Below are 20,820 nucleotides of genomic sequence, written 5' to 3'. Positions count from 1 at the left end.
AATTGTTTTTTTATGTACCTGATTAATCATTGGCTAATTTCACACAAAAAACAATGCTGTGTAATGGGAATGTCTTATGCCTTTGTTCAGTCCACACACTGCTTAGAAGTGACACCAAAGATCTATAAAACATGAAAGGTCAAATGGAATAAAAAGGAGCTTGACCTGTTTCTCAGAGGAGATGCTGAGTTTGAATTGAGTTAGAAAGCTCTGCATTAATGCTGTAAAGACTTTCAGCTGACAATGGCAAGATTGTTTCAAGCAAGCATGCAACATGAAGCCGACAGGGGCGAGACTTCCCGTGCACAGGCTGACGGCTACATGTTCAAAGGCGCATTTGCTTTTCCATTTACTCATTCATCGTATTTTCAGTAGACCTGGTAATTTTTCAGGGGAAAATGAAAGGGAAAAGTTTTCAAAGATAAGTGCCTCCAGTACTATACAGGAAAAGCCTATAGCAATGTACGCCAGATTAAAGATGTGACGTACCAAGGATTTCATTTTTTCCCAAATTGTTGCTGAATAGTGCCAAACTGATTAGACTGAGGGGCCATTTACATACACAAACTTTTTACTTGCTTTGCCTATCCGTTTACACAAAAACAGCATTTTGGGGACTGAAGACGTTATAAAAACTAGGGATGCACGATATTGGATTTTGGCCGATATTCGATATGCCGATATTTTCAAAATAATTTTGGCCGATGCCGATACCAATATATATAAACATTTTCGCCTGATATATTTAAACTTTAATTTTACTGAAGAGAAATCCATGTATCTCTTCTGTACTGATTCTACCATAAATGTATTATTTTACAAATGTAGACAGACATTCACACCTGAAAAACAGGTCAATTATTTCACTTGGAGAATATCGGTTTGGCTCATCGGCAGAAATATTCATATTGGCCGATACCGATGATGGTCATTTTAAGCTTTTATCGGCCGATACCGATGTTGTGCCGATATTATCGTGCATGCCTAATAAAAACGTTTACATATTTTTACAAACGGGTTTCAAAGTGCACGTTTTTGAAAACTGCACCGTTGTCGTTTCTCAATATGGGAATCTTTGAAAAAAGTGACATCATGCATTTCGTAGTATGTGTTAGGTATGTAGACGTGCAGTATGTGTCGATTTTAAAGGCAAGCGCGAACAAACATACACAACAATGGCGGAGTACATGGTACTGTTGCTGCTGCTCAAGAGTTTGCTAACACTTCTTCAACAAAGTGTGGGTTTACTTCACCAACAGACGCATCATAAACAAAATATAAGCGTCACTGACAGGTGCTGTTTACTAACAGGGTGACAGCGCCAACTACTGGCGTATTTGGCCATTTTTGTGGATATGTGTAAATGCAAATCGTTTTGAAAACACTGTCATGTATTCGTGAAACTTTTTAAAAATGCAAGGGAAAAACTTTTTCGTTTTTGAATACATCGTTGTCATGTAAATGTAGCCTTAGTAGCCAGTCGCTCAGGACATGTTCTTTTATTCTATCTTTGCTACTTTTTTTGTTGACATTATACTATCCATTTAAAAAACATTTATTATGAATGGTAATACAAATTTACAATTTGTTTAAAATTCAAACCAATTTATTTAAAGCAAAACCTAAACTATGGATGTGTGGTAGTTCATTCTCTCTCATTTTAAATGTGTGCGCTTTGCGAACATTTTTCTCATATGAGGTTAATTGCATTATTTAGGACTGCGTCACTTTGGAATATTAGTTACAGCACATTTCAGATGATTAAAAATACTGAACAAATGAATGTGCTAAAATATGCTTGGATTGATTTGTATGTACTGTGACTTGGAAAGAGGATCGCTCACATTCATTAGGGCGTCCTGTCTCTGGGGGAGTGAAGACAGCTGTGATTCGGAGTGGTAGAGGGTCATGCCCTTCCGCAGGGCTCGCAGGTCTCCCGGATTACACTGCCAAGAGGGAAAGGGAGACATTATGACTCAGTGCATACTAAATATCAACCAGCTTCTATGCTTCAAACATACCTAACCAGCATATGCTGTTTTTTTCAACAGGGTCTTGACTAACTCTTGGCTAGCTAGACTAGCGTAAAAAGCGTTATTGAAACAGATTTGGAGATTTTGATCTTTTCTCACTCAAGCAGAGCTGTGTGTCTATTACCTTCATGCAAAATAACTACATGGGGCTGTTTCTAAGATGGCAACCGTCCATAGAAAGTAAGCAGGAATCTTTTCATGCTGCTATAATAGAGAAACCCACAGGCTCCAGCTGGCATCAACTCTAATCACCAGTGATCCTTATGACATTTTCAATGTCTTGCCTTCATGTTCCCTGAATGCATGTGATTACTATAAAATAGACCTATAAATAACTCTGTCGCTCTCTTTTAGCAGAGAAACTGTGTTTAAGGAGGCTGCAAGGAAGAAGTGAACTTCACATCTGCCTGCAACTTAAACATACTATATCACCTACCAGCCATCTATGGTATTTAGGACACCTTGAACCAGGACTGATGTACTTGTGTAGACAAGTTATACTTTTGTTTGTATGCACTTTCTGTATATTTTGATGATGAACACACACACACACACACACACACATTTTATTTTAATTTTACTTAATATTAGGGCTGGTAATTTAATGTGTTAATTCGATTAATAGTTATGGAGAAAAATAACGCATTAAAATTATTAACGCATTTAACGCACTTGCCCTGCCCCAGACCTATGTGGATCATCTGCCATTTCATACAGTTGATTGATGACTACTATGAGACAGAGCAACAACTTACTGAGATGGAGCCTAGAGAATATCCCTAAAATTCAAGATATTACTGTTTGAAATTTTGTCTCATATTTACATCACATAGTTAAGAAATATTACACGAGGTTATGGTTAACTATGGAGTCAATATAATGCCGTATATATACACAAAGAAAAATATGTTTAGCAAAACAAAAAAAAGTTTTATAAACAAAAATGTAAATATTGAGGAAAATAATTTTGCTTTTTGCAAACAAAAATAAAGAATTGCAAAAGAAAATAAAGAATTGGAAGAAAAAAAAAAGTTTTGCAAACAAAATGAAACCGCGCGAAAGCAATGATTTTGCAATACATATTGTCCATGGTCATATCTATACATTTATTTGCAACGCAGCTTTTATTTTGCGTGTCAGTATAGTTTGAGGTTGCGATGCCGTTTTCCCTTTGCTCTTCATTTTTCTGCACGTCTCTCTTAGTGGCACTGTTTTGACATGGGGGCGGAGTCAAGGGACAGGGGCGTGTACAACATGCCTCCTTGGAAGTGACGTCATCGGACGCCAGCGCACAGAAGCGTTCTTTGTTCACATTAGTTCAGAGTTACTGCTAGTTTTAAGGATGCTTTTGAAAAACGAAGCCCTGAAGAGCTTACCAGTCCTACTTAATATATCAGTGTTGGAGGGACAAAAATCATTTAGTTGCATGATATGCTTTAGTTGCATTTATTATTGTATTTTAACACACATTATTTTACAAACATAATTTGCAGGCCTCCAAGTGCAGTGACTCAACCAGGGGCCCAGAGCCCACTAGAGGGCCTCAGCAAATTTTTCAAGGGGGCCACAGGAAAACTTAAAATATGTATTTTAATAAAAAAAAAAAAAAAAATTATATATAATCAAACTCTGATCAATATTAAAATTTCAAACTATTTTTTTAACAGATCTTCTGCAACAATTCTGAAAACGCATTATTTTCTAAAACGGGTTTCAAAGAGCACGTTTTTGAAAACACCACTGTTATTGTTTCCGTGTAAACACCCAAAATGGGAATCTTTGAAAACGGTGACGTCATGCGCTTGTGTAGTAGTATGTGTTAGGTGTGTAGACATTCAAAGTACATGTACATTTTAAAGGCAAGCGCAAACAAACATACAGAACAATGGCGGAGTACATGGTACTGTTGCTGAGTTTGCTAACACTTCCTCAGCAAAGTGTGGATTTACTTCACCAATATTACAACCAATAGATAACAGTCACTTGCCTAAAGGTACTGTTTAGTAACAAGGAGACAGCGCCAACTACTGGCTTGGCATACGTAATACAGCGTTTTTGGCCATTTTCACGGAAATGTGTAAGCGTGAACCGTTTTCAAAAATGTTGTAATTTATAAAAATTGTATAATAATATTATTTAATAATGTTATTTATACAATTCATATATTTCATATTTTAAAAACGTAAGGGAAAAACTTTACCATTTTTGACTACATTGTTAACGTAGCCTTAGAGAGAAAGAGAGAGAGAGAGAGAGAGAAAACTTTAAATGCACTCGTAATCATCTTCCAGGTCATTACCCATTAATTTCACAAACATTTCTGTTAAACCTAAAACACTGCGCAATTAAGTGCGACAATTAAAAAAACAGGTAAAACACCTGTAAAAACAAGCTAGAAAAGCTGTCACTAGGATGGTATCTTTTCAAAATAAACGAATATGTACCATTTCGGTACTAATATGTACTTTTAAGGTACTAATACCCTTAGGGGTAAATAATTCAAAAGTGTACCTTCGGAAAAGTACTTCTTATAAGGTTTCTTTATGACCGACTAGTCAACTCATCATTCAGACAACCCAAAATCTAATTAGCTTTGAAAATATGCACAACCTTACTTTGCTGGAAAGTCAAATATGGTTTTAAGCAATTTAACTGGATTTAAACAAGACACACACAGAGACGTGCATTCTCTTAGAGAAGATATGGGATGATGCCCAAGATAGATAAGTGGGCATTTATTAAAAATGTAAAGATGTTCACATTCATCTTTACATCCATCAGTCTGTCAGACATGAAAAATTGACACTGCACTACCTGTGCTGCTTGAATAAATGATAAGATCGGAAAGACGTTTCAACACAGAGGGACAAGAATATGAGCTCATGCGCCAGAAGCCCCCGAGCACATTCCAGCATGTTAGCACAAGCGCTTAGCCTAGCATGCCATTGTACACACCAGCTTTTGAATTCACAAAGAATGTGAATGTAAAGATAAGAAACAAGCAAGAAGAGAGCTAGGAGGACATAGAGCTCCACCACCACTGAGAAAAAGTGTGGTAAAATTACCTTCATGGACAGCTTTGATAAGCTATAACGGCTACAGGGCTGGAGAACACAAAAGACATTTCATAAACCAATTAAACAAATACAAGTACGTTCATATAGTTTTTTCACAAGGGCTATCAAAACCAGATGAATTATACAGATAATAATGTTTGGACTTCATATGCATGGTTTTGCAGGACATCCCACATTAAATTGTCATCTCATGTCACCAGATGGAAATACAATATACAATCCTTTCAATTGTCTTAATTTTGTGAAATATCATCACAGATATAACTTATTTTTTCAGTGTAGAATTGAAAATAAAAATAAAATCAGGCCAAATTATTATTACACCTGTTGTTATCCCCCCGGAGCAGTGTGGAGCCCATTTTTTTTGATAGATGGATGCTCTTTATTGGGCTTCAAAATCTCAACCCCCATTATAAAACTTGGAAAAACCAGGAGAAATTTAAAAATAACTCAGATTTTATTCGTCTGAAAGAAAAAAGTCAGTGAACCAAGGGGTACATTTTCATTTTTGGGTGAACTATCCCTTTAATAAAATTATTTTGTTTATTTCCAATGCTAAACAATAGCCTATTATTGGGCTGCGTGAAAATCGAAGTGTCAACACAAGTACAGTGTTGGTTCGATTTTGAAGCTAACCTTCATTTTCAATTTCAAATACTGCCAATCACAATGAAAGCCATTGGCAAAATAATTAAGGCAAAGCAAATACTGGAAAGTGACGTGACATTCAGCCAAGTGTGGTGACCCATACTCAGAATTTGTGCTCTGCATTTAACCCATCCAATGTGCACACACACAGCAGGGAACACACACACACGCGCGCGCACACACACACACACATATATACACACACACACACACCGTGAACACACACCCGGAGCAGTGGGCAGCCATTTATGCTGCGGCGCCCAGAGAACAGTTGGGGGTTCAGTGACTTGCTCAAGGGCACCTCAGTCGTGGTATTGCTGGCCTGAGACACGAACCTACAACCCTAGCGTTAGGAGTCAAACTCTCAAACCACTAGGCCACGACTTCCCTAATATCTAATAATACAGAACAACAATTACCTTTTAAACGCACTGCTGCACAATCAGTGCACATTGTATTAGTTGAAGCATTTCCAACATCTATCACAATCAGGCAAAAATTACACAAAACATGTGATCAGTTTCTACCAGGTCATGAATGATTCGTCATTTGACAGCAAAATCAAGACTTTCTGGGAAAGTGACGTGACATACAGCCAAGTATGGTGACCCATACTCGGAATTCGTACTCTGGATCTAACCCATCCAAAGTGCACACACACACACACACACACACACACACACACACACACACACACGCAGCAGTGGGCAGCCATTTATGCTGCGGCGCCCAGGGAGCAGTTGGGGGTTCGTTGCCTTGCTCAAGGGCACCTCAGTCGCGGTCCTGAAGGTGGAGGGAGAGCTGTACATTCACTGCCCACCTACAATTCCTGCCGACCCGGGACTTGAACTCACAACCTTTCGGGTTATAAGTCCAACTCTCTAACCATTAGGCCACGACTTTCTGGACTGTTCCATGAAAACAAACCTTTCATTCTCAGGGTAATGTGGGTTTAAAGTAAGCTGCAAACCAAAGCGTCATTTATCAAAACATCTGAAATGCTTTCAGGAATAGCTTAGCGTAGGTATCCTGGGAAATCAGGAGTTCAGCTCAGTCCATGTGCGCTCAGGACAGCGTTCTCTGAAGGATTGAGCTCTCGTCTGAATTAATCATGCTTCAAGTGAATTCACTTATACTCAGAGGACTGCAGAGATGAGACGCAAACCGTTTTCTCTTATTTGACCAGAGGGAGAAAGTAACTCTCTTGCATTTTAAGCATAGCTTTACAAAGTGCTTTCCATCCTGGGGCTAAAATGCTTTCAGACCCTCCTTGCACTATGTTCCACATGTTCAGAGAAAGAGACTCAAATATACATGGCTTGAAAAGGCGCAACGATTTAAGTGTACCACCGTCTAGTACACTCACAGGGGCTGGTAATGAAAACGTAATGAGGAGGATATATGATTAAAAGAGATTTATTGCAGATTCAAGGACTCTTTCAAGCCTGTGGCCTTGCCAAGATTCTCGGCTTTGTTTCTATGAATACTGTGGTGAATGCTCCCTACAAAGGCCTTCATATGAACTGCTTTGTAGGTAGTTTTTTCATTTTCACTGGAGACTGATAGAATAAATCACCCAAAAATGAAAATGCAGTCATCACTTATGCACCACAATGTCATTGAATGGATTGTGGACAAAGCACATCAGAGAACATGTTTTAGAATAATGACGTCCCTTTTATTCAAACCAAAAATAAATTAGAGAATGAAATGTATATGCATATTTTTTATGTTTCTGAAAGAAGTCTCTCATGCTCACCAAGGTTGCGTTTATTTGTTCAAAAATGCAGTAACACGGTTACAAAAAAATATTGTACAAGTAATATTGTCATAATATTATATCAATTTAAATATATTTTATTCCTGTAATGGCAATGCTGACTTTTTAGCTAATTCTGAAAAGGGTCATTTGATCCTTCCCAAATTCTAATTTGATGCTCAGTTATTTCTTTATAAAAAAACTTTCACTTTTGATCAATATAGTCTTGCTGAATGAAAATATTAATTATTATATTTTTGTACCTTAAACTTTTGAAAGGTACTGTATTTTCTCAAAAATATTCCGCAACTTTTTTCAATATCGAAAATTCGGAAATAATAGTTAGAAATAGTATATAAATAGTAATAATAGTTTCTTGAGCAGCATATTAGAATGATTTCTAAAATATTATTTTACATTGAAGACTGGAGTAATGGTCTTCATTCCTTCATTCCTTGCATCACAGGAATAAATTACATTTTGAAATATTTTAAAGTAGAAAACAGTAATAATTTTTCACCATATTACTGTTCCCTGTTTTTTTGTAATCATCAAGTTAATGCAGCCTTGGTAAGCTTTGGTAAATTCATTGATTCATAACTTTTAATCAGTGTGTGTGTGTGTGTGTATGTGTGTGTGTATATATATATATATATATATATATATATATATATATATATATATATATATATATATATATATATATATATATATATATATATATATATATATATTTATTATTACTGTAGTGGCAGCCCTAGCCTTATTTGTCTGAGTACAGTTAATTTATAGATTTTTGGGTAAACTATCCTTTTACCTGTAAGTGCAGTGAGCTTTAAAATATGAACCTCTGTGAAGCTATGAAATGTAATTGCTCTGAGGTTTCCAAATACAGGTATGAACCTTTTTTTCTACCTACACATCTACACAAGCTGGAGGTGAAATAAGTCCTATTCAAGAGCAGAGGAGAGTGGGCTGTAATGGGTTCACAGTAAGTGGTTTGTTGTAGATGTCTGTCCTATGGTGGGTGAATACATTTGTGACATTTGATGATAGACAGATTGATTGTGGTGCCTTCAGGATAAATAGGTGAACTTTAAATGCTCTTTCAGTTGGTAAACCCAACTCATTCTCCACGAGGGAGGTTAAATTGAGGACACAGATGCTCAGAGATGCCAGCACAATCCCCGCGTGATGGTAAACTGCTCCTACTTCCTGCCGGAGGGGATGCTGTGTGCCAATTTAACACAGTTTGACCCACAATGAATTAAATATCGTCTGACTCTTTCATAACCTCAAACTGCCACCACTAATGCCACCAATGGCAAATCTAGGTCTAGATTATTCATATTTCCAAATGCTTTAAGAAAGAAAACATGTTGTTAAAGATCCAGTATTGTACACTTTTCTTAGGTTCTATTTTAGGTTTTGATGTCCTTTAGAATATATGTTTGCGATATAATTACCAACGACCATCTCATTATATTTTTACAGCTCCTTTCTCAGGAGGTCTGCTAAGAACAGGTCGATTTTAGCCTATCTAATTAATATTCATGAGGCTCTCTTCTGATTGGCCTGTTGTTTTCTGAATGATGCATGGCCAGGCCAACCACAGGTAACTAGGGTCAGCCGATGTCACAGCACTAGAAAATACTGTCTTCAACATGATGTTCTAGATAGACTATTACTATACACATTAGATGTGATAAACCTCATAGTCACAATCCTGTCAGATCGTCCATCCTTTTAGTGAGAATGTAACATTACAGGTCGGCCGATCTGGTTTCGTGGTTAAATTTAACCTTTTCGACATGTTTCAGTGCTGTAGTTGCTCAATGCTCAGTAATGGCACAGATGCGATGTTGTCTGGGGGTTTGACAAAAGGAGAGTGGGACGGTGGCCGGTGCTTCAGATGTCAACGGTTTATGGAAGTCCCAAACGTTTCGTGAAAAATCACAGCTACTTTAAGCAGGCTGTGTGCGTTTTAATGTGGACTGACGGTTTTGAAATTTACATGATGGTTAAATAGCCCCTAGACCTCAGTTATCGTGAAAAAAGCCTGGAGATTTCAACTTTGACAATATGGGAGCTTTAAGTCAGTCCTTACTTGAGACAGCAGTTTGTTGTTATTGTCCTCTAGAATCCGGACCTTGGTTTCCAGCTGGCGAATGTAGTTTGAGGATGCATCTGAAAGACAAAAGAAAGGAAAAATATCAATTCGGATCCTAAAATAAAAAAAATAAATAAAATAAAACACCTTCAGTATTAGATCTAGTGATTTTCTGTTGTCAAAGAATAAATTTGTTTTTGTTGTTTAATTCCCTACACTAATTTTTTACTCTACTGAACAAAATAAAGAGCCCTGAACGAGATTTAAACTGCTGGAAATTTCTGTTTAATTAAAGTCTTGAGAATACAGCCTGTGATACTATTGTTCTGATTTATTTGATTCAGTTTACTTGATTTCTTATGCATATGTGATTTTAATTTAATCCCATGGTGCTTTAATCTTAAAATGATCTTCCCTTCTGATAACACAGTTGAGATCATTTCATTTTCTCTGTCTCTTTGTCAAGGAATTCAAATGAGCAAAAGAATAATTTGTGGTCTGTAGAAAGCCAGTAACTTTGGACTCAGTGAGTAATCCTGCTAATTTAATTCTGGGCTGGCATTAAGGTTCGGCCCAAGAATGCATGGAAAACTCATCTCATCATAGACTTCATAACATGCAAGACTGAAACAAAAGTCAAGGAATAATGCAAAACAATATTGAATTATAAGATCCCACATTACATTCTCTAGTTTAAGTGAATGATAAATATTATACTGCAGAATATAAATATAGAACAGTATTTACTGTCACATATAACTGAAAAACAGAGGATTTTCCGGGAACATTTTTGAGTAAAGAAGCAAACAAATCATTAAATTATAGTTTTGAATAGATTAATTGAAAACAACCATTTGAACTGGTTTCATGGAAACAACTAGGAGCATCATAACAGACCCTCAGATCAGACTTAACACTGCCATAAAATATTTCCTGTTTGTACAATATATTACACTGCAATTTTATATTTGGTCTCACTGACCAACGGAGACACCTGGCTTTCCGACCTTCTTGAGTTTCCTACCGCATACAATGTTGACTATAAAATACAGCACATACTTTGATTTATCCTTTTGAATTTTTTTTTTTTATTATTCATTTGGCCATCCAAAGATTAAAAACACGTGCTAGGAGTTAGCTGGGAAACTTTGCAGCCAAGAGTTCCTTATGAATCAAGAAAAGTTTACGTGCACTGAACTCCCTTTTTGCAGATTTTAATCAGTTAAAGGTACAGGTTATAGGACCTGCCACTAGAGGGCAGACTACCGAAACAATAAAAATCGCATGGTTTGATGACGCTAAGAAGGAGCGTGGAATGATGGGATTTGTTGTCTTCTACCCAACTGCTGACGGCCATCAATCAGACGATATGAAAACGATTACCACTTCTTCAACAAATATATACACTCGTGTACATTCAAACACAATAATTGGGCATACATAGCAAACGCGAGTTCAACGATTTGCGCGATTTGATTACATACAAAGTCAATGCAAAGATGCGATCAGACTATGGATCAGACGCGTGATCTCACGGGTCTAGAGATGCGATGCCCCGCGTTTGGCGTGTATGCCCCATAATACTAATCTTGTTGATCGTTATAATAGCATACGTTTTCTGTAAAGATACGAATCAAAACAACTCACCTGTCGAGTAAAACACAAGCGAGATCGGCATCTCTTTCAAGTTGAAGTTTGTCGCGAAGCTACTTGCATTTGTCCACAACATTGTTGTCATGTTGTTTCTACATCAGTAAAGGCGGTAACTAACGTCACTGACAGGCGACTGCACTGCCCCGTGTCACTCTTTAGAAGGGGAATTTTCTCATGATATACAATTATTAATTTCATTGTTATATATTATTAGATATAGATATTGTTAATAATCAGCTGAACAAAATATATAACACTAGCCTAGTGGTTTTTGGATATTTTACTGCAAATATCTTACAAATTGTACCTTTAATCCAAGCACTTATGTTCTTATGTTTTTTTTTAGCAACAATGAAATCCTTACAATAATGTTGTTCATATTTCCTCTGAAATAAAGACATATGAGCAGCATTAGTTATTAGCGTAATAGATAAACCCACTGCCATGTCTGAGTAAAACCCTCATCAGTGCTGGCGGCTGCAAATCCCTAGAGACACTCTAATCTAACTTCATCTGGCTGACTGAACGATGGGCATGGGCCAAGACGATTAAGAATCAACTCTGATACACAAAACCCAGGACCAGCGTCCAAGTGAACAGATCCACCCACTTCCAAAAATCATTCCAACCAGAACCAGCTACTAGAAATATGACTCCACTTCCCAAAACAATTCAGTTTCCAGCATTCCAGGGAGCTTTTGATTGCTCAAATAATATTCAAAACTGAAAAAGAAAAGATTTTGTATACATTTCTAACATTAAATAATGAATTTTAAACATTTTTTTTCATTTTAAACAGGTTTTATTTGATCAGTTTTAGACTTTAATGTATAAAATAGTTCATTTGCCAGTGCATAAATATAATTTTACTGTTATATCCACCTTTTTAACGTACAGTAAGACTTAATATTTTGTTGTCATTCACTTCCAGTTACCTGTTCTTATTATAAACTGGTGTTTGTTATCATATTATTTTACTTTATTATCATACTTTAAAACACACTAGTTTGCAGCACAAATAGCTTGAGGTTAGAGCACTTTATTCTTCTAGTTACTTTTGCACATTCATGGATTGTAAGTTGGACCATGTTGCATTCAAATTGATGTCAGTATTTTTATATATGCTTTATATGCAATGTGACGAATTTAGTAATTTTGACTTAAACTTTTGGGCATTATTGAAACCATTCAGCTCCTTGTAAAACCTCAAAAATGTACGTTTATAGGTGTGTTTGTGGTGTACATCCATAGTCTTTATTGTTTTGCAATTTATATGGTAAAACAATATGTAATTGCTTTCTAGCCCACAATGTAGGACTATAGCATTTTGTAGTTTGAGACTCAGCTCTGAATGTATCAAGAGACAGCACTGCACAATGATCAAATAAATCTGACGTGCTGATCAGTTATTTGTTCACATTACTTCAGTGAACAGACATGGATGTTTTTTTTATGTGGCAGCACAACGCGGATGAGCATGTGGGGGTGGAGCAGCGGGTCTGTCCCTCTCGCTTTGTCGCGTCCAATCGCATCAGCAATGCCATGACCCAATTCTACAGCCACCACTGCGGCACAAGGCTCACGTGGGGATCTTCAGGACAGGCCACATGGGGGCAAGTGTTAAGAAGTCTTCATGACATCAAAAGAAGCCCCTTCCACCAGCAGTCCCACCCAAAACCTACAAACGCAGCAGGGTTTGTTCAGAGAGAAATGAGATGAATTCCGACTTGGAAACAGGCTGATGAGCCTACAGAAACACTGTCCTTCAGTTTCCTTTGAACATCTGTTGCAATGCATTGGGCGCTGCGTGCAAGCATGTGTTTTAAATACAAAATCAAAAACTGTGTGTGTGTGTGTGTGTGCGAATAATGCTGTGAGTCTTGAGAAACAGAAAGGAAAAACTATAATGGGGAAAAAACTCCCAAGCGAAAGCTTTAAATGGGTGTGTGCACTAAGTTGCTGGATCAACTGCTGCAAGATGTGGAAGTCCAAAGCAGAAACAACAGTCCCTACAATAATTCATTCCATACAGTCTGACCTCATTCTGCAAGAAAACTACTGCACGGCAGACAATGAAACTTCGATTAAAGAGAGGGGGGAATCTGTAGGCCAGAGGAAGAGGTGGAGGGGGGACTCAATTCAAACTTGGCTAAAAAGAAAGTCAGACAAAAATCTTGTTTAAAAGCCTGCATGACCTTTCTTGTCTCACCGGAGGATAGAGGAAGTAAGAACAGACGAGTGGAGAAAACAAAGAATGTTAGTGAAAGACAGAAATAGATAGATAGAGACATGTTTGTAAAGTGAGTTCATGTTCAAGGTTGTATAGACTGTTTGCTATCACTACTTCTCTATTAAGGAGATGGACAAACTAGTTTTTTAATACTGGAAAATGTACATAATATTCAAATTGTGCTACTTGTTGAGAAGACTTGTGCTATCACTGTTCAAGCTAACCATTTTCAGCTGACAACTGATAAAACGGTTGAAAAATGCCATAAGATCTAGACACACCAAAAACCAACATCAATGAACTAGCGGCAATGACATCCGGCTGTGGTGTCGCCTCACACTGACAGGACCAAAAAATTAAAATAATGAATTTTAAACTTGAAAACACCACAAAGACTACTACAACCTACAGCCATCTTCAAACTGTGTCTACACACTTCCACTGATGGTGAAGACAACAACCACCAGTTTAACGCATCAGATTTAAATCACTTTAAATTATACCAGATTACGATTTCAAATTATTACCAGCTCATGGACGATTCATTTTTTTTTTACTGTTTACTTTCTGCATGACCTACAAAAATACTGAAATGTTTTTTTTTTTTCGAACACTCCCTCGCCTGCTATTCATCAGGCCTCACCAGGTAAACCCATCCCACTTCTCTCACTCCTCTGGTTGCCATGTTGTGCTAGGAATTCAAACAATGCATTCAGTGTTACAAACACAGTTTCAGGTTCAACTTCAATTTTACCTGTAAAGCAGATCAAATTTCATTATTAAACGTTAACTCAATTTATATCAATAACAGGGTTAATTTTGCACATTTGTTGCAAATCAATCACTAAACAACTTTAAAGGCAGCTCAGAAGACAACGATGTCATTATTCAGCTCAATTCAGTTCAAGACTTTTTTTATCCAGTAGTGTCACTGCAGTCAAATTGATAATATTTAAGAATTTTAATTGTCTTATAAAACACTGCTCTGTGTCCAGACCAGCGGAAAAGTCATTAACTTGGTCTATCCGTTTACTGCCACTAATTAATGCATTAATAATACACCTGACACTTCACCTGTAAGATGTGTGACACCTAGTCTTCAAACTGTTGCACTGATCTGTTAAACTTGAGCTCTCAGACCTTTTAAATTAAACCGTGCTTTCAGAAAATATAATCCCTTGTTCTCTTTCCCTTGTGTTGAAGTCAAGGAAAATGTACATTTTAAATGTAACATGACATGTTTATTTTTAATCCGCCAGATGGCATAAAAATATAGCTGCCTGAGAAATACAATTTTCTTTGTGTGGTCACTGGCACAACAGATCAGCTGGAGGAGGACCAAAGCTGGAGAAAATTATACAAACTAAGAGCAAGCCATCTCATCCCAACTGGACAAAAAAGTCAGTTGGTAAAGAAGTTTTTACTTTTTTGAACTTGCAGAACCTCACAGGGGGGTTTGCAGAGTCTGTTTGACACAAGAGTTTGATTTGTTTGGCCGGACATCATTTTTTTTCAATGGTCTTCCTTGTGGAACTGGAAGACTTTAGATGTTGACATTAAATGTTTCTCAAATTCCATAATCAAACTTCTTCCAACAATATAGTGGTAGAAACATAAAATAAGATCCAACCTCAGGGCTACTATCTCCATGACCATGTAAGTGTTGGGCACATGAGACCGCAGCAAGAGGTCCAACATTTCCTCGGCGTCAGAAGACACATCACATCATCGGAGGCCTTCAGAGGCACAGCTGAACACTTCACAGTGCCTACAAATATTTAATATTTTACCAGATCCCAAGATCATCAAGATCAACAAGGGCAAAGAGATTCCTCTTTGACAAGATATTATGATATCAGCAGTCGAACAAGCTTCATACATTAGTAAAATTACTTTAGATATATAATCTTACACAATTATTGTTACTATTGTAACTAATATGGTTCAATCAGTCATTTGGTTTAATTTCTTGACACTATGGCTCCCATTTTTTAGTAGTAGTAATAACAATAACTGGAACAGCCAAGATTATTTTGGCAAAAGTCATGATTACAATCCAATGTTTCAAGTGAAAATGCTTTTTTAGAGGAGTTTTTTCAATTGAATACCTTTTTATTTCAAATTATAACATCAACATAATAAGTTGTGTTTAATTTGACAGAGAATTCACATACAGTAAATGTCAGAATGTGTTGCGAGTAATAACTTCAAAATAGCTAAATATTAGTCTAGTTGATTTCATTTAGGGCTACCAAAATCTGAAGAGTGCCTGCCCAAAGGGCTACCAGGGATTTTGACATTTTGCAAGCCTTGTCGATGAATCGGCCTGGATGCCATATTGTGTATCACTAGCTGACCAACCAGACATTGTCATTCATTGAACAGAGTAATTATAAAAACTGGACGTAAAAAAAAGAAAAAAAAAATTGACCTGATAATGCAGCAAGTCAAAAAGACCCACAGACTCCATACGAGACATGAACCTTGATCTTCAAGTTTAAAGTGACAGCGAGTTTGCTAATTTATTATATATTTACTGGAAGTTGTATATATAATAATATATATATATAAATATATCTTTCATTACCAGTAATGCAATATGAAAATAATCATTTGTCTATTGAAAATTGTTGTATGGCTTCAGAAGGTTTAATACATCTATAAAAATAAAATAAAAAGTATGGGATGGCAATTTTAGAAAATGATCATGCATTGTGATGATCTCCACCTCATTCAAGTGTGAATAGACATAATCATATCATGTGCTGATTAAACATTCAATTTTCAACCACCGGACACCAAACAGGCATATTTAAAGGCATGAAAATAAATGAATACATAAATTTAGACTACATTTCTAAATCTTTTCTTAAATTGAGAACAAGACCTTCTTCCTTTCTCAGCCTAAGCAGATGCCTATAGTCTCAAGGAAAAAGGAGAAACATGAGACAAAAACAGCTCAGAGGAATTTGACTTCAAGGTGTCAGAACAACATGTGAGAGCTTGTACCAATATTTCTTTCTTAAATTCTTGTTCTTTGTAAAAACATTTCAGAGTATTTTTGTGTCTACTGTGTTTTTATATAACAGCTGTAAGTGCCTATGTATAATGTATGGTTGCTTGCAGTGGACTGAAGATGCTCCATAAGAAACTTAACAAGGCAACTGGGGAATATTCAAGTTCTACAACTGTTTTCATTTCACTTGGCTGAGTAGTACAGTATATGAAAGAAATTTAGAGAAAGAAAGAGAGAAAGAAAAAATTCCCAAATGGAAGAAGTAAAAAAGTAAATATTTCGCATTTTGTAGAGGAACTGCTGCTGAGAGTCAAAATCAATCAACCTCCTATACCAGACCAATGACTGATTGGTAGAAATACAAAGAATATGCACTTTATTTAAAAAAATCTGTATATAATTCTAAGCTAGTATTTAGAAGCGTCTTTCACACAATCCGACAATATTTTCAAAGAGCTAGAAGTCGTAAACTTTTAACTTTAAACAATGCATTCAAGTCTATGTCACAAAACAACAAGTAAATGGCCTTAGCTTGGGTATATTTAATGGTGCTTATGTTTATGCTTCTATGGTCAGGTTTTCTTGTTATTATTGTCCCACATATTTATGCAACTGACCCTGGAAATATATTTTACTTCAACATGTTAATGAACCACAGCCATGCCAGCATCGCTCTCCAAGCCATGTCTTTCCATAAGGAACATAGAAGTGCATGTCCTTGGCTCTTTCCTACACCAGATCCAGGTAACATTTCAAGATCCATCTGTGAGGTCCCGTAGAAACCTGAGGTCATTTTCGAATGCAGTCTCGCTCGTGCCTACCATCAAACCAGTGTCCTGTACTGACTACTGAATGTTCCCTGGTCCCACTGGGCACTGATGGAGCCAGAGATTAAACTGCAGTGTGGAGACCTCAGGCGAGCTCTGACTTTTATCTGATGGAAACCACTTCAGTACAGGTTTTGCAGAGCCCAGACTGATTCATCGACCAGTGATACCTTCCACTGGATTCACAAGTTTCCCAATAAGTCTGGGTTACATAACATCCTCATTCGTAGTTTTCAGGAAAGCAGGGACGATGTCCCTGGTGTGAAGACAGTTTCTGTGAAAATACATCTGACGTGTGCTGCAGTTTTGTTCTGTATCAATTTTCTCATTTCTAGCGAGAAATGAACGTTTGTTCACAAGACAACTGTTGTTCTATTCATTCATTGGTAAATGAGAGACTGGTGGCATTTTTGAAACCAGCCTTGACCTCCTTTGAAAATAGCAAAGTGACAATACCACAGGAGAGGATAGCACACTCTCCAAAACCACAAAAAATGGTATCCTAGCAACAGGAGACTGATGCTGGAAGGCTTCGCTTTATTCCAGAAATGCAACTAGAGCTTAATCTGCTCAAATCTGTCTGTAAGCTACTTGACTAAAGCTATATATATATATGTATATATATATATATATATATATATATATATATATATATATATATATATATATACCTGTATATGAAAAAAAAAAAAAAAAACTGACGACTTCTTGGGATTGCAGATATTTCTAATTGTTCTCTTGTACTTTACCATCTTTTGCGCGCACACACACACACACACACACACACACACACACACACACACACACACACACACACACACACATATATATATATATTAATTACATTTTAGTTAAAAAGTTAATTAAATCTAAAGATGGCACAGTATTTTCATTGACTCTCAAACACTGTAGATTGTTTGTGTGCTTAACCTCATGTCAAGAAGATGCTGTGTCCAACGCTATGAAAGTAAATTCGTAAAATCAAATGTATTTTCACTTCAGAGTTTAGGCTCACGGAAAAGACTGGTTTAGAGAGACTTACTCTTGGAAATACTTTGAAAGAATCACTGGAAAATTAGATGATATTAATTGCACATTTTGAGAAAACTAAAGCATTTTTTGACCTTGCATGCATGTTCTCCTATTGTAGGAGACTCCCAAAACAATATTAGGAGCCTTTAAGATGACATAATAGAAGCACTTTAACTGAACCTTATAGCAAACAGGACAAAATAAAATTATTCAGTTAATAGTTGAAATAAACAGCTTCATCTAAGCTAATATGGATGTTGCTTGAAAGACAAGAAAGGATAGATTTATGTACAGTATAGCTCTGTCTGATGTATAAAGGTCTGTCTGTTTCACAGCTCCTGAAGTGTGGAATGCTCCTGGGATGTTGCTGCGTGGCTAAAAGCTAAGAGCACCTAAGAGCAGAAGCAAACCGTCTAAGACAGCTTAAGAACATAATCATTCAGAGATGCTGTTCTTCTCTTGAATATCCATTTGGCTTTAAGGTAAGCTCTACAGACTGCTGGAGACTGAATACAGCAAAAACCACAGCAAGGCAGTGGTCAAGAAAATATGATGACAAGAAATTTATCCATTTTTCTAAACTATAAATATTGACTTGGCCTATTGCTAAGCAGGATGCTTAATCACTGAGGTCAGAAAATATAAGTACAGAGTAAGAGAAAAAAAAAAAAACTATCTGCATCATGGCCGAATTGCCGCCACAAACTGAGCATTAATTTTCAACAATTCAGCAGTTTCACAGTTTTCCAGAACGTGCTGCAAATTTCCAAAGTATGCAAAAGTCCATAATCCCATAATTTTCTTAAATAAGAGCACTGTTGTACTGGTGAGGGCACACACTGCTCTGATCTCATCCTCACAAGAGCACTGGGACACCAACAGAGATTTTAACCCAGCTCAGAAAGTTTTCCTGTCTGCACACATGCCCAGGGCATTCAGGCTTGCGGATGATCAGATCTTTCTAGCAAACATGAACAGACAGACCCACAATTCTTCAAAAGCAAGAAGATATATGAAGATCCCATTTTGGAGATTTTAGGCATGGAGCCCCTAAGGGGACTTGGTGAGTGAGGAAAAAAAGAAAGAAATAGAGATAAGAGGAAAATTATAATCTTCACATTCTCTTACAAAAGAACTGCATTCTCCCCAGAGATGGGAAGTAACAAAGTACAAATACTTACATTTTTCTGGTTTCAGTACTTTACTTCACTAGCCTAACTTCTTACATTCACTCATTATTTAATTTTTTTTTATAAAAATAACGTACTCTGTTACGAACGTAACCTCGGTTCCCTGAGATACGGAACGAGTATTGCATATGGGGAAAAGCTCCTTTTTTCCTCGATACTGAAGCCTTGCCAGAATGGGCGGGGCGAATGGCTATATAAGCAGGTAATCGCCAGAGGAAATCAGGTCATACGACTGAAGCGACAACACTAAACCCGCAGCCTCGTGGCACGGCATATACCGCAGTACTCGTTCTGTATCTCAGGGAACCGAGGTTACGTTCGTAACCGAGTACGTTCCCTTTCGATACTTCACTCATACTGCGTATGGGGAACGAATTCAACCGCGCCGTGCCACGGAAGGGAACGACAAGACTTATCTTGAACACCCTGGGGTCCAGAGGATAAGTGAGAGGGCCGGAGCCATCGTACCCTTGATGCTACACTGCTAAGAGGGAGCTAGCTCCCTGAAGGTGGTATGATGACGGAGTCTGCTAGAGGCCGTCGTATCAAACCGAAAGAACCCGAGCATGCAAGGTCGGGATATCCAAGTTATAGAATCTGACAAAAGAGGACGGCGAGGACCAGCTGGCCGCCTTACAGATGTCCTTGATAGAGACACCACTAGACCAGGCCCATGAAGAGGCCATCCCTTTAGAAAAGTGGGCTCTTACTCCTATGGGGCACTTAAGGCCCACAGAGGAGTAACAGAGCGATAGCTTCAACTATACAATGTTATAGTGTCGGATGGCAGGCGCTGATTAGGGGCCTGAACACTGAAGAGTGTGGAAGAGGAAAACTGCTCTCTTTTTGAAAATGTGAAATATTTATTGTGTTCGCCATAACAACGGCGCTTTGAAGTCTCAGTGAGTGCAGCCTCAACGTGGGGTTTTCCCAGGCAGAAGGCGTTCAGCAAAGATCGAGCGAAGTGAAGTCGTCGCTGAAGGAGTAAGATCTGATTTCCTCTGGCGATTGCCTGCTTATATAGCCATTCGCCCCGCCCATTCTGGTGGGCTTTGGCGCGCTCCATCGCCGCAGCGCTGTCATTGGTTTAAAAAAGTTTACAGATTAAACCAATGGCAGTGCAGTTGCACTGCGTTATTGAAAAAAGGCTTCAGTATCGAGGAAAAAAGGAGCTTTTCCCCATACGCAGTATGAGTGTATTCATTCATTGTATTCATTCATTCAAGTATCGAAAGGGAACTGTAC

General features: G+C 37.4%; 1 protein-coding gene across 3 annotated transcripts in view; it reads right to left on the bottom strand.

Annotated features, from left to right (window-relative positions):
• The window catches only part of LOC113063415 (coiled-coil domain-containing protein 85C-B-like), a 37,124-nt gene that overhangs the window by 6,886 nt on the left and 9,418 nt on the right, over window positions 1-20,820 (bottom strand). For 2 of the 3 annotated variants that reach the window (XM_026233783.1, XM_026233784.1), the window contains exons 2-4: window positions 9,625-9,704; window positions 5,099-5,137; window positions 1,845-1,946 (exon numbers count right to left, since the gene is read on the bottom strand). In XM_026233783.1, the coding sequence (XP_026089568.1) occupies window positions 1,845-1,946; window positions 5,099-5,137; window positions 9,625-9,704 (221 nt within the window). The remainder of the gene's footprint in view (window positions 1-1,844; window positions 1,947-5,098; window positions 5,138-9,624; window positions 9,705-20,820) is intronic. The other variant, XM_026233785.1, reaches the window with a different exon arrangement.

This window comes from Carassius auratus, chromosome 45, assembly GCF_003368295.1.
Source record: "Carassius auratus strain Wakin chromosome 45, ASM336829v1, whole genome shotgun sequence".
In the NCBI taxonomy this organism is placed as follows: Eukaryota; Metazoa; Chordata; class Actinopteri; order Cypriniformes; family Cyprinidae; genus Carassius; species Carassius auratus.
The sequence above is the reverse complement of the archived record's forward strand: the minus strand, read 5'-3'. Positions and strand labels throughout refer to the sequence as shown.